The sequence below is a fragment of the Pelophylax lessonae genome, assembly GCF_965119305.1.
Source record: "Pelophylax lessonae genome assembly, chromosome: 4".
Lineage (NCBI taxonomy): Eukaryota > Metazoa > Chordata > Amphibia > Anura > Ranidae > Pelophylax > Pelophylax lessonae.
Window position 1 is genome coordinate 157,569,489 of NC_138771.1, and position 14,864 is coordinate 157,584,352.

Consider the following 14,864-nt stretch of genomic DNA (forward strand, 5'->3'; position numbering starts at 1 on the left):
TAGGCAGAAAGAAAAAACTTTCTGGCTCCACCCTAGGGGCAGTCCCAGAGGGTATATCCTCTTCCCGTCTGCTACAGAGAATCAGTTCTGTTATACAGCAGTGTCAGAGAATTTAAACCAACCCAACTCAATGATAGAGGGGCGGGTACTACGTCTGTCAATGAGCTAAGAGAAAAGGATTTTACGGTAAGATCTTACAAAAATCAAATTTTCTCTGTCGCTCATTGACAGACGTAGTCCTCTTTGTTTCACATCAATTGGGACATCCAGAAGCAGTGCCACAAATGAGGGGTGGGATTGACAGAAATCAAAATCCAATCTAGAAGGCCCAACCGGAGCCAACCAGAAGTATCAAAAGACTCATCGAGCAAACAGATGAGACCTACCCAACAAACCCTCGAGGTAGACCAACAGTCTCCTCAAACAGCGGCCTGCAGGAACCTTGCGGCCAGAAGAGGCATCTGACGATGCCCTCACATAAACCTTATACAATATTGTAAAGGTATGAACCGACGACCAAACAGTCGCCTTGAAAACCTGAACCACTGACGCCTGAAGGCGGAAGGTCCAGGAAACTCTAAGCCCCCGAGTAGAATGCGCCTTAACAGGGAACGGGGGATCCCGACCCTTAGATAGAATAAGCCTATACCACCGTCTGTCTGATCCATCTAAAGATGGTCGCGGCAGAAACAGGCAACTCCTTCTTAGGGCCATCCGTGATCACAAACAGTGAATCCGTCTTACAAAATGAATCCGTAGTATTCAAATATATCCTAATCGCCTGAACTACATCCAAGGAATGCAACGCAATTCGAGGATGATAGGGCTTAGGACATAGGAAAGACAATACAATGTCCTCATTCAAATGAAACTTTGAAACCACCCTAGGAAGGAAGGATGGATTCGGATGAAGAACAACCTTATCCCTATGAACCACCAGATCTGGGGAACAACAGGATAATGCAGCCAGTTCTGACACCCTGCGTGCAGAAGTGATAGCCACCAAGAAGGCCACCTTCTGGGATAAAGTAAGCAAGGGAATCTCCCTATTTTCAAAGGGAGGTGTCTGAAGAACCGACAGCACCAAATTAAGATCCCAGGATGGTAACGGCGCGTGCACTGGCGGAGCCAGGTGTCGCACCCCCAGGATGAAATTCCGCACCAAGGAATGAGTAGCCAAAACCTTCTGAAAGAAGATAGCTAATGCTGAAAAAAGACCCTTGATGACACTCAAGGCCAGCTTCTGCTCAACTCCCTGTTGCAGAAAAGCCAATATTCGGGCTACCGAATAAAGACGTGGAGGGAACCCAAGGGATTCACACCACGCAATATAAGACTTCCATGTACGATGACAAATCTTTCTGGAAGTCGCTTTCCTTGCTTTAACTAGAGTAGGAATAACTGAAGCTGACAATCCCTTGTCCTTCAGCACCTGGGTCTCAATAACCAGGCCGTTAAAGCCAGCGAACGTAAAGCAGGATGGAAGATCGGTCCCTGCGACAGCAGATCCTCCGTAAGAGGAAGTCGCCAAGGAACGTCTGTGACCAGCCTGACCAGGTCGGCGTACGAGGCCGACTAGGCCAGTCCTGATCTACCAGGATAATTGGAATTCCCTCCACCTCTATCCTGCGAAGAAGCTTCGGCAGTAACTTGAGAGGAGGGAAGTAGCTGATACTGCCCCCACGGGGCGATCAGCCTGTCTGCGGTGTCTGCTAGAAGATCGTGGGAACGAACCACAAACCTCCGCACTTTCCTGTTGAGCTGAGATGCCAACAGCTCCCATTCGGAGTGCCCCCAACGGGGGCACAGTTGGTGGAATATCCCTGGATGAAGAGATCATACCCCTTGATCCAGAATCTGACGGCTGAGATAATCTGCCTGCCAATTCACCCCCGGAATGAATACCGCAGAGAGAGCTGGAACATTTGTTCCGCCCAACGAAGAATGCTGGCCACTTCTATGGCCGCCAGGACACTCCTGGTGCTCCTTTGATGATTGACATAAGCCACTGCTGTGGCATTGTCCGACTGGATCTGAACTGGGCTGCCCTGGAGCTGCTCGGTCCAGTGAATCAGACAAAGTCTGATCGCTCTCAGTTTCAATACATTTATCGGTAACCTGGACTCTTCCAGGGACCAAAGCCCCTGAGCCGAGAATTTCTCCTCACCCGGATAGACTGGCATCCGTGGTGATAAGCGTCCAAATATTGGTAGGAATGACTTCCCCTGGCTGAGCATCGGAGACCGAAACCACCAGACCAGGGACTTCCCTGGTCCGCTCGCTCAGCCGGATCCGATTGTCCAGGGAATCTGGATTTCGGTTACACTTGAGAAGAATCTCTCCTTGAAGGATTCGGGTATGGGACTGGGCAACTGGTACTGCTTCAAAGAAAGCCACCATCAAACCCAGGACCCTCATGCAAGCCTGGATGTGTCTAAAATTAGACCCAAATATTCCAGCCTTCTGGTGGGAACCAAAGATAACTTCTGCAGGTTCACCAGCCACCCGAACTCGTGCAAAGAGGTCATGGTGATCTCCAAGTTTAGTAATAGAGTCTGCGGAGACTCCACACGGAGCAGAAGATCGTCTAGGTGACCTAGAATCGATATGTCTCGTTGTCGTAACAACGTCAAGACTGGGGCCCACACCTTTGTGAAGACCCGGAGAGTCGAGGCGAGACCAAGGAGTAACGCCAGAAACTGAAAATGGTACTCTTTCTACGGAAAAACGCAGGAAACGCTGATGTCCTGCATAAATAAGAAAGTGAAGATAGGCATCCTAGATGTCTATGGACGCCAGAAAATCCCCCTGATGCAGGGAGGCCGCTACTGTGCGAATGGACTCCATCTTGAATTTTTGTACCCTGACAAAAAAGATTAAGTGCTCTTAAGTCCAGAATTGGACGCACTTTGCCCTCTTTTCTGGGTATTGTGAAAAGGTTCGAATAGAACCCTTGAAATGCTCTGTCCAAGGAACGTGGACCACCACTCCTTGTTGCATTAAATCCGTGACTGCCCCCCGTAAGCTCTTAAGCGATCCGGGGATAGTCGAATATTGCGGAAACCGGCGAAGACGTCCCCCTGCCCCAGCTATGGGCGGGGGCGCACCTTCAGGCTTTAGTAGTCTTATCTTCAGGTCTGAAAGAGCCGGGCTTTTGCTTGCCCGACCAGCGCCCCTTAAAAAAACCTCCCGAAGGAGTTTTGGCGGACTTTGCTTTTTTCGCCCGTGGGCTGAAAAAAACTTTATGAGCGGAAAAAGAAGGCCCCCGTCTCTGACGGGATCTTTTACCCTTAGTACTTGGTGGCAAGAAAGTGCTCTTTCCTATAGTGAGATCCTTAATAATCTCATCTAAATTGGCCCGAAGATAGGCGCACACCCTGAAAAGGGAGATTTAACCAAAGCTGCCTTGGAACCTTGGTCTGCCGACCAATATTTTAGTCACAGTGTACGCCTGAGGACCACTGCTGAAAACTGATGCTCGCCCCAATAGTGGAGTGGCGTCTAGTGCAATGTCGCAGACAAACTGTAACTCTTGTATCATCTGTTCCACCAGATCTGATACCGCCTGGGGGATATCTCTCCCCTCTAAGCCACTTGGTCCATTCTAGACCAGTAGCAATTACTGGTCTGAAAGCTGACCCAATTAGGGAAAGGATGGCGCGAGACACAGTTTCCACTTTACGATCATCTTTAAAGGACGGAGCATCCTCCAATAGGATAACCGTAGCTTTGTTCAATCTGGAGATTGGAAAATCCACCACAGATGGTACTATCCATCTCTTGAGGAGTGATTCCTCGAACGGATAACGCCTATTAATGCGTTTAGGAAATAGTAGGGGCTCGTCCTAGATGACCCCATACCTCCTTAGTTACATTACCGAAACACTTGGGTAAGGAAAATACTTTCGCCATCTTGGTGCGTTTCTTAGTACCAAATGGGATCTCAGTATCAGCTACTTTTGATGGTGTAACCTCCGAACAGATACAATTAGTGCGTTTACTAACGCTTCCTCCCGGGCTATGGTAGATGCCGAAACATCTTCCTCACTGTCTGAAGAGACAGTACCCGAGTCACCAACCCCAGATAAGGTACCTGCAACTGCAGGAATAGGCTCAGACTGAAGTTTCAGATGAAAATGGGGATAGGCGGGGGTCGCTTCCTTGCGCCCTGTCCCTGACAAGCCAATTCCACCCGGGATAGACAAAAAATTTCCAAAAACTGCTGACAATGACTCACTATTAAGTGGGGAACTGGAGGGGCCTGCAGCCACTTCGAGGGGATCAGGTGGAGATACATGTGGCAGGGTCCATGTTAATCCAGGACACTTTGTCGGTAAAAAAGAAAAAACATTTTTATTTTTTTTTTATATAAAAAATACCTCTTAATTCACCAGCGCAATAGCGCCCCTCAGCGTACCTGCTTAGGACCCCCAGAGAGAGAGAGAGACCCCAAGGGCTCATCACCAGATGCAAAAAAGTTTCTTATTAAAACTGCTGTCAGCGTTGTCTTGTGCAGACTGGAAGTCTTGCACTAGATTTCCCGGGTGAAAGGAAGTGGCTCAGCCCCCTGTGTACGCCTTCCGGCGTTCCCAGCTGCTCCTCGAGGTTTGCTGGGCACATCAAACATGGCCGCCCCCATGCAGGAGACAATAGGCTACGAAAAAATGGCGGCCTGCGTGACCTGCGGGCGGCTTGTGTAGACAATGCAGACATGCGGTCTACAACAAAATGGCGGCGGACTGCCGATCTAGCGTGGCTCCTCCAGTACAGCGGCCTGCATGCTTTGAAAACAGCTGATGGCGGCCTGTCGGCCTGCGGGAGTATGGCGATCTAAGGTAGGCTATACCTCCTATGTGTTTACTATAGCAAATCGAACTCGGCTTCCTTGCTAGAGAACCCAAGACTTGCTGAAGTATCAGCTCCCAAACCAAGCCTGCTGGAGTGTCAGCTCCCAAACCGAGGTTTGTTTAAAGTGTTAGCTCCCAAACCAAGCCTGCTGGAGTGTCAGCTCCCAAACCAGATCACACGATCACAGGGGATATGTGAACATGTCATAGGCTACAAGGGGGAACTTTAATGTCAGAAAGGATCCGACCATACACAGAGGGGCCCGTATCCCAAAGACCCCACAGGGGGGAAGGGGGAACATTTACTCACCATACCGAACCGACAGGCACCCTCTCTTCACAATACCCTCTCCACCGAAGTGGGGGGTTGTTGACCAATACGGACGCCTTGACTCTCTGGTTCTTGGCGTCCAAGCGAGACGTTTAACTCGCAGGGTCAGTCCCCGTCCAATGGGACTATGTCGCGGCCGACCCAGCGCGGAGCTCTGGTCTGCACGCGCTCGTAGGCTGAACCGGGATGACCACTGGATCTCAACATCCAGCCCGTCGCCCGGTCCCGCATACTTACTTGAATGTGTCGCGGCCGACCAAGCGCGATGCAATGGTCTGCGCACGCTCGTAGGCCGGCTGGGGTGACCACTGGATCTCAACATCCAGCCCGTCGCCCAGATCCGGCGTGATTTGCTTGAAGATCTCACAGGAAAACTGGAGACAAAAAAACTACCTAAAAGAAAAAATTTTTCTAAAAAATCTTGCCAGGACCAGAGATCCCAGCAAGGAACTTAGGTCCTTACTCCTGACTAGACAGAAAAAAACTGATTCTCTGTAGCAGACGGGAAGAGGATATACCCTCTGGGACTGCCCCTAGGGTGGAGCCAGAACGTTTTTTCTTTCTGCCTAGTCCTACTCCTGCGGAGGCAGCATAACCCAATTGATGTGAATCAAAGAGGACTACGTCTGTCAATGAGCGACAGAGAAAAGGTATCGGACCATAAATTCAGCTCTCTTGTCAAAAGGGTGCTTAAAAAGGAGTCCCACCACCGGGAGAAGGGTGGCTTTATTTAACCTAGAAATCTGAGAGTCCACCCTACAGGTGGTATTGTCAGTTTCTTTAACAGGAACTCTTCAAAAAGATACCTTCTAGCAAAGCGCTTAGGTACGCCAACAGGGCATTTTGGGGTACCCCACTCACTTGCAACAGTGCTGTCGAAATAGGCGGGAAAGGGGAATACCTTTGCAGCCTTTGAGACTCTGCGGGTACCAAATTGTACCAGCGCAGCAGTGTCGTCCATTTTTAAAGTTTCCCACACTGATACAATCAGTGCATCTACTAGCACCTTTTCATGTGCGGCTGTAGTGGAAGAGGAATCATCCACACTCAGGGTACGTGAACACAGAACCAGTAGGGTGATTCACGTCCGCAGCGGCCAAATAAACCTCAGAACCTGAGGGGACAGAGAATGCAGGTAAAGGCAGAGGAACGCTTTTTGCTCATCTTGTTTTGGAGGGCCATATCTCCCTTGGACACCAGCGACTGCAAGATCGCCGTCATAGCAGACAAAGCAGACTGGGACCCAGAGGAACCCGCAGCTTCTGAGAGGGGGTCAGGTGGTGACATGCGCTCCAGGGACTCAATGGATTAACCTGGGGACGGCCAACAAAAAATTAGAAAAAATTTTGTTAAATCCCCCCCCCCCCTGCGAGGCATTTAACTCGCCGGCCAGCCCCCGACCAGTGCGGCTATGTCGCGGCCGACCTAGCGCGGAGCTGAGGTCGGGTCGCACACGCCGGCCAAACTGGGAAGGCCGTAAGGATCTAGGATATCCAGTCCAGCAATTGGCTGTAGTTCTCACAGGAACAGAAAAAAATAGAAGAAAAAATTCCATTAGAAAGGGAAAAAGAATGCTAGGACAAGAGATCCCAGAAAGGAACTAGGTCCTTACTCCTGACTAGGCAGAAAAAAAAAACTGAAGACCTATAGCAGGAAGTAGGAGTATACCCCCCTGGGACTGCCCTAGCATTCTCAAACGTTTTTCTGCCTAGTGTCCTACTCCTCTAGGGGGGTAGCATAACCCAAGGGTCAAGAAGATATGGAGCTGTGTCTTTCAATGAACGAAAGAGAAATGTGCATTTAATTATTTTTTTGTAAAAGTGAACTTATCCTTTAAACTATAACTACTTTAATAGCTAAAATTTCACTACCCTACAACACTAACTGTAGCAACAAGGGGGATGCTATAGCATTCGTAACTGTATGAAAGCATCTGCTAAGGCAAATATGAGGAACTGTAAAACTCCACTTTTTTATAATAGAAAATAACCAATTAAAAAATGTATATATACTTCAGTTATACTTAATACTTAATCAATTGCGTATTGTAGCCTAAATTTAGGCAGGTATATGTATTTATTATATTTTAAACAATAGTCATGAAATATATGTATTTTAAACTAATCTATTTGTTGATAACCTGCACATAGAATATTTATTGCTGAAGGAACTAAAATATGAAATTTCTAATATTGTTATATGGTTAAGATAAACTGGGGAGATATTCAGGTTCAAAAATTAACGTATGTAGTCATAATTTATTGTTATATATGGAATATATATGTGTTTTTAACTTGGTCACCATAGGTATGTAGTGTGTGGCTGCATCACGCCTTGAGATGACATGTTTATATGGGTATTGTCCGAAAAATCAACTACCGATAAGGGAATATACACTATGGGGACACTTCCGCAGCAACCTATCTTCCGGCTTGCCAATTTACATAATTGCGGGCGGGAGTAGGGGCAGAGTTCGAGTTATTTAAGTCCTACGGTTCGCTATGCCTCCTAAGCTCTGAAGACGTCACCGGAAGTGATGAAACGTGTTAGCTTGGAACGCATAGCGAGGGTACGTTGCGTTGGTTGGATTGCAACCCGGAAGCTAATCCGAGAGGACGTGCAGCCCGCACCGCACCGCTGACCACCAATCTAAACGGCTGGAGAACTTTAATGCTGATAACCCTATTTGGGTAAATAAAATTATCTTCATACTGCACTATCTGGAGCATTCTTCTCTTTCCCATATATCAAACCGGATCGTGTAAAATGGAAGCCTGAGGGATTGTTGCCATCCCAGGGGATACCTTGAGGAGATCCGTTGAGCCCAGGGGGCTTACCAAGCCTGATTGGTTCTGGTACCATAAGGCATTCAGTACCCCCATCATTTGGTAAGTGAGCCGACCTTATTATCTATTTGGGACAAGGAACATTTGAGATTTATCAAGTTTGAACAGAAGCACTTTATATGAACTTTGGACATTTTTTGAAAGGACACCACTACTGTTTTTCATCACTAATCACTATTTATATCATTAATTGTTATTTATAAGATATATGCACGTTTTTATTCACAACTATTGATTTTAATCTGAAATTTAATTAGTATTTATATATTTATTATCACTTGTGGTAACATATTTAACACTATTGCACTTTATCAACCACTGGAGTATTGGATTACATTTAATATTAAGCAAGCGCTGTATTCTGGTCGCTAGACCAATTATTCACAAACACCCTATTTTTTATACAGCAGCTGCTATTTCACTTATTTATATATTTATTTATTAATATTAGATTGCACTATATTACCCTATTCAACCTTTTTCCAGTGGCGCGTGGAAATACACCAGTATTTTTTGCACTTTAATACATTAATATTTATAGGTGTTTTCTTATTACCTGAGGTGTACAATACCTTGCATGATTTTTTTTTATCTATTCAGGTGGTATGTGCATTAGAAAAACACACAAACAGGAGCGCTGTTGGTAGGTGGTCACTAGATAGTGCTAAAGCTTAGCACTGAGCTCATTAACCGTGCTTTAGCACTATCTAGTGACCACCTACCAACAGCGCTTTTGTGTGTTTTTCTTCTGATCACTCCTCAACTCCTGGGAACTTTTGTATGAGCAGCAAGGTTAAGTGGCTTGATCTGAATTTAATTGTTTTTTTTTTCCTATACACTAAGGCTGTAGTGCCTGGACGTTGGTAATCTGCGGTATGTGCATTAGACATAACATTAAAGTGCACCTATAGGCAGAACTTTTTTGTTTAGTATATAGTGGGGAAGGCTTAGCTAGAGATACACTTTAGATTATATTCAGACTTCCCTGTGCACTAGAATCTAAGGGTTTATGTGAGATATACTGTGCATGACTTAATGTTAGAAGGTTAGGACAATTACAGCTGGCATTTTCTATATATACAGAGCACCTACAGGAGTATAGACCACATGAACTATTAAAAGCGGGTGGAGCTGCATGCTAACGGTTCTTTACCCTCATGCATAAAATGCATGTAGATAAAAAACCTTCAGGCTTTACAACCACTTTAATTGTCCACACTATAGCGACTGGTATTCTTGTTGAAAGAAAAAAGCTCCTTAAACAATATATTTCCTATTCAGTGCAATCCATATGCGAGTGTTTTAGTAAAAGAGGAAAAAAAAAGCAACTTTAATATTACCTTTGTTAATGAGAAGAAATCATCATCATCATCATCATCATTATCCACATTGGTCTTGCTAAGATAAAAGTAACAGTTTTTGTGCGTAGACTCTCTTGCTATGCCGTGTAATCTGCTGCGTAGGTTAGTGCAGAGATCAGAAATAATATTCCCAACAGTCTGTGATTTGGTGGGTGCAGGGTCAAATGTCTGTCTTAATTGTCTGTCCCTATCTTCTGGTGCCGAACAGGCTGAAGTCCTCTCTGCAGCAGCGCCACCCAAGCCAACGCGGCTCAGCTTTAGGTGATTGGACTGGGTGCACTCCCTAATAATCACCGAGATATCGTTGTTTGGTTTTTCCAGTGAGCTCTCATGCCTCAACCGGTTAAAATGATAAGGAGAATATCTATGTGTTCTTACTTTTTTAGGAGTCCTAGAATATTTTGTAGGCTTGTCCCTTAGCTCATCCTCATAAGCTTGACTGTAAGAACTGCTTGGCAACAAGCTGTCATGCCCTCTATAGTCTCTCCTGCGAGGTGTACAACTGACTGTGATAAGAAAAGGTTTTATACACTTCATTCTGGACCTTGGGCAGCCTGGAATCCTTCTTGAATCAAACATTGGCTGAAAGGGAGGCTCAAAAACATGTACATCTGTGGATGATTTTCTTAAAACCTCTTTTAATCTACACATAAAACGCAAATGCTCCATGTCAAGGGTGTTTTGGGTGAGGTCAGTTGAGACTATTTTTCTATTCGCAAATAAAAGGTCATGGTCAGATCTGCCAGCATGGATGCTTTCTTTGTGGACTGTGGGCCTAGTTCTTCCAGCATCTCTTAACTTTTTAGTTATGATAAAATTCCCATGACGTCTAGGGCTAGAATAATCAGCGTCTCTGTGGTATCTTGATACATATTCACCTGTCTCCCCACGTGATGTACTAGGGCCAGAATTCCTTTTAGAATGTTTTTCCTTTCTTGAACGGCTTGGTTCAGAGTGGGATGTAAGTGCTTTTCCCGGAGAACTGGGGAACTCCTTTTGTAAATATTTACTTGTTTTATGTGCTAGAGGTTCTTTATAAGCTCGTACAAATTCAATGTCGTCATCTGAACTTTCTGACCAGCGATCATATTGCTCTTTACTTATACTACCAGTATTTAATATGCAACAGATTTCAGATTGGTTCTGGCCAGAATCCTGATCTATGTGATCAGTGAAATCATCACGAAGTGGGGATACGCATTTATCTTGAGAAACCGGCTGCTCTGCTTCCTGACAAATGACAGATTCGGTCAAATTTATAGAAGGATTTTCTTCTGCTATTTCCTGCACAATTTCCTCTTCAAGAATATCCAATTTGGGACTTTGGTTCTCTTGAATTTCACTGGTGCTTTCCGCAAGGCTTACAGTATTAATTTCAGGTTTTGACAAATCCACGATTTTATCATCCACCTGCTTCGTTTGCTCCCCTGTGTGCTCTTTACCAGGTTTTTCATGGACAATGACTACCTCATCTTCAGAATTAGAGCTGGCGTGTTGGCCAACCCCTGAAACTCGGCATATACGTTTTAATCTGGATAAAATTTCCTTACGAAGTCTATTTCTCTTACTTTGGGTCTGGTCTTCAGTGCTTTTTTCAGATTGATAAGGAGAAAGGCTCACATTTACATCATCTGATATAGTGTCACTCTGTGATTCAATGAAGAGCTCATCTACATTTGTATCAACACATTTGCTCACTGGCTGATTTGTGACACCACCTGAATCTTGTATGGTTTCATAAGAGTTTGAATTCTCAACTACAGTAATTGCAGGCGTAACTTCGTTCATTGCCTCTGGACTTGGTGCATGGGGCACCTCACAGCTATTTCCTATTTCCATTATATTAGGTACCATGTGATCTTCTGTATCCATATCAGTTTGCATGTTCAACAAATCCACAGATGGAGTATTGTCCATGGTTTCTTTATCAGCAGGAAGGATCTCCAATTCCTGTTTTTTAGCAAGTGTAGAAAATGGAGTAGTAAATATCTCCTCGGTAGCTTTTAAACTGAGCTTCTCAAACACAGAAATGCATTCTAAATCAGCAGCCTTACTGGAATCAGAACCAAACAATGAGGCCTTTTCTCCTAGGCTTTCTAAATCAACAACCTTACTGGCTTCTGAGCCTTGCGATAGGGATTTTTCTCCAAAATATGTCTTTCCGCCTTCCCCCGATATTTCTGCACTAATAATAGGCCTAACTTCCTGGTCACAAAGTGTCTGTGTGTCATCAGGAGGATTTTCTCTCTCATCTAATCCAGAGATATTTTTCCCTTCTTTGGGCTGTAAAAAAATGTCCTCAACAGCTTCTGTGCCTTTTTCCTGAAAGTCTGCAGATACTGTGGTAATGTTGTCAATTTTATCAGCACCAATGTCACAGGGTTGGGAAGGGCTCTGGCTTTGAACTGGTAGGTTTTCCTTGGTCTTTCCAGTTTCATTTATCTAGACACAAAAGAAAACATTTTAGAGCACAGAAAGGTAAGGACCACCAGATGCACTGAATGCCAAAAGCATTGAAATAAAAAAAATATTAAACATCGTCTCATGCAGCCATACTGTATATTAAACAATGCCTGGGTTATTTACGGGAAAAAAAAAAAAAAAGTTGTAACCAATAACAATGAGCAAGACTGAATCAAATAATTTAGGATGAATGCTACTGGTACAGCACTTTTCCTTTACCATAATGGCAGGTAAGGCAAATTATTTCAATATTTAAGCTGTATAAGGTGGTCGTAAAGTCCTTTTTCTTGATTTATACATACAGGTAAGCCTAGAATACGGTTTACCTGTAGGTACAGTAAATATCTCCTAAACATGTACTGTATAGGAGACATTTTCTTTAGTAGTGCAGGAGTCACCGGCGTTTGTGCACTGAGCTCTCTAAGGATGGTGTGCCGTCCATTGAGAGCCCTGCCACAGCTGTGACTCCCGGATTGACTTTATCGTGGCTCGGCCATTCAAAATTACTTCAGCCCGTGAACCCAGAAGGAAGACTGGGTGAAGATGGAAGTGGAGTCAGAGGGATCTATGTATGGCTGTTCCTGCTTTACAGACGTTGATCAACTTCTGTTGACCGGAAATGTTGGAAAAGTTTTCTCAACCAGAAGCTGCAGCCGCTGATCGGTGTATTCGGACAGTTAAGAGTCCCTGCTGACATATTACAATATCTCAGCGGGGAAGATTCCTCTATCTACCTTGCTTGTGTAGATGGAGCAATCCATTTGTTTTTTTTTTGTTCAGCATATGGTCCATCTATGGCCAGCATAAGATGGAACTACCTAAAATAGGTCAAAATCTAAAGTAACACATTTTATTGCACTTTGAATATTTTATTGTATTCGATAAAGCTTCACCTCTATCATCTTTGAGCACTTTGGGGGGGGGAGCAGGTATCTGGTTTTGACAAGTACCTGCTCCCACTTCTGTTCAGATCGCCTAGTCAATCTGAGCAAAACTACCCCCCCCCACTCCTTTTTGCCTGCAGCCTCCTGGGACACGTCACAGGTCCCAGAAGGCTGCGGTGCCATTCACAAAGTGCAGTGTGGCTCTCACATGTGCAGTGGAAAGACAGCTGTGATCCACAAGGGGTCACAGTCAGCTTCCCACAACAAAGATTCCGGCAGTGGGGACTCGAAGACCATTGAGGAACCAGCTTGGCTAATGATGGCGCTGGATCCTTTCACAGGTAAGTGTCCTTATATTAAAAGTCAGCACCCACAGTATTTGTAGCGCCTGACTTTAAAGCGGAGTTCCACCCTGGTTATACATTTCTTTACAAAAATACCCCCGGGACAGTCAGGGCTAGCACATTCCACAATGGCTAGCCTCTGATCTGTCCCGGGTTGCACTTACCTTTCAGGAGATATACTTACCTTGAAATTGTCTTCTCCAGCGCTGCCATCTCAGGTGTGGGCAGCTTGAAGCCAGCACGATCCTCTTCCGCGTCCTCTTCGGTCCTCTTCCTCCTTCTTCGGTCCCACGATGCACTGCACCGGCCCCGACGTCACTTCCGGGTCGCGCGCGTCATCCCTCCACAGCTTCTGGGCATGCCCAGAAGCTGTTTAGAAGGGGATGACGCGCGCGCCCCGGAACTGACGTCGGGGCTGGTGCAGGCGCAATGATTCCTGGGAGCTATGACGTTCAGCTCCCAGGAATCATTGCAAAAGCCAGGAAGTGACGAATCGCCGTGGCCGCCGAGGGGAGGAAGAAGGAAGTAAGGTGAGTATATTTTCTCTAAAAGGTAAGTGAAAAAAAAAAAAAAATTGCGATTATCCATTTGTTTTTCAGGTGACCGGGAGCGAGAAGATGGAGGTAAGTATAAATTTCGGGTGGAACTCCGCTTTAAATTTTAATGTTCCTAGGGTAAAGATCCTCTTTAATTTAATAACACTTAGTAAACAAACATGACATAAAAATGATAGACAAGAGAAGTAACACTCACTTAGCTTTTACGAAGAACAAAATATTATATATTTGTTCAAAAGAGGACAAAAGCGCTATAAGAGTTTTTGTCACATTTAATTGAAAAGAAAGTAACTAAAAGAGCAGTCATCCTATTTTACTTTGCTGCGGTCTTGTACAATCTTAATGTATTTGTAATCAATTTTTTATTCATCTTCTAATGTTTGCTTAACAGGTCTGAAGCTGTGCACATTTTCATATACCCCCCCCCCCCCTAGGCCTGGGGAAAGATGACTTTAAACAAGAAAGTATATTTGTGTAGCCAAGAGAACGTATCAACCTGTTCACTATTGCACGTAGAAAGACATTTTTAAAAATGAGCTCTAAAACCAGCAGAAGGCTTTTGCTTTCCAAATTATACTTACGTCAGTAAGATGTATAATTTGAATGGCTACTGTATTCCTGTTTACTGGGAACTGATCATCTTCAGGGCTTCTATCATCATCCTGGTGGAATACAGTCACGAGGGCTTCTGCAGAGGCATCTACCCGATCAGGTTTTCTATTAGTATGTGACGTTTCCTTGTCAGTCTTCCCTGGTGATACTGGGCCAGATTTGCCTGCAATAACTGCATTCATATCTTCAAAATCTGAAATCTCACTGGAGCTTGGGCTTAATTCAAGTTTCCCCATGTTCCCAAATTGAGTAATCTATAATTAGAGAGTAGATAAAAGATAAAAAGCACACAAATTAAGAGCTTTGGGTATCATAATCAACAAGTCATTTTTGTGAACAATGCAGCTATAAGCTGGATGAACCCCTCTTGAAGTGAAACTGACATAGCCTAAAAAAGGGGTCTTTAGCTGGCCATACATTGATCGAAATTTTATTCAGTGTATGGCCATCCCTGCTCAATGAAGATGATGAAACACTGGAAATGTTTTCTCAATCAGCTGCAGTACCTAGTAGGGATGACCTTGTACGAATTATGCGATGTACTCAATCTTTTATGTCCTAAACGGTTTATGGACAAAGACTTACAAGTAGAATACTTTATCCTATTTCCTACCAATAT

The 14,864-nt window shown here is 44.7% G+C and overlaps 1 protein-coding gene across 1 annotated transcript in view; it reads right to left on the bottom strand.

Annotated features, from left to right (window-relative positions):
- TASOR2 (transcription activation suppressor family member 2) overlaps window positions 1-14,864 on the bottom strand; it is a gene marked incomplete at both ends in the record, with an annotated part of 111,944 nt that overhangs the window by 26,808 nt on the left and 70,272 nt on the right. The window contains 2 exons of the mRNA XM_082253520.1: window positions 9,365-11,827; window positions 14,215-14,499. Of these exons, the coding sequence (XP_082109646.1) occupies window positions 9,365-11,827; window positions 14,215-14,499 (2,748 nt within the window). The remainder of the gene's footprint in view (window positions 1-9,364; window positions 11,828-14,214; window positions 14,500-14,864) is intronic.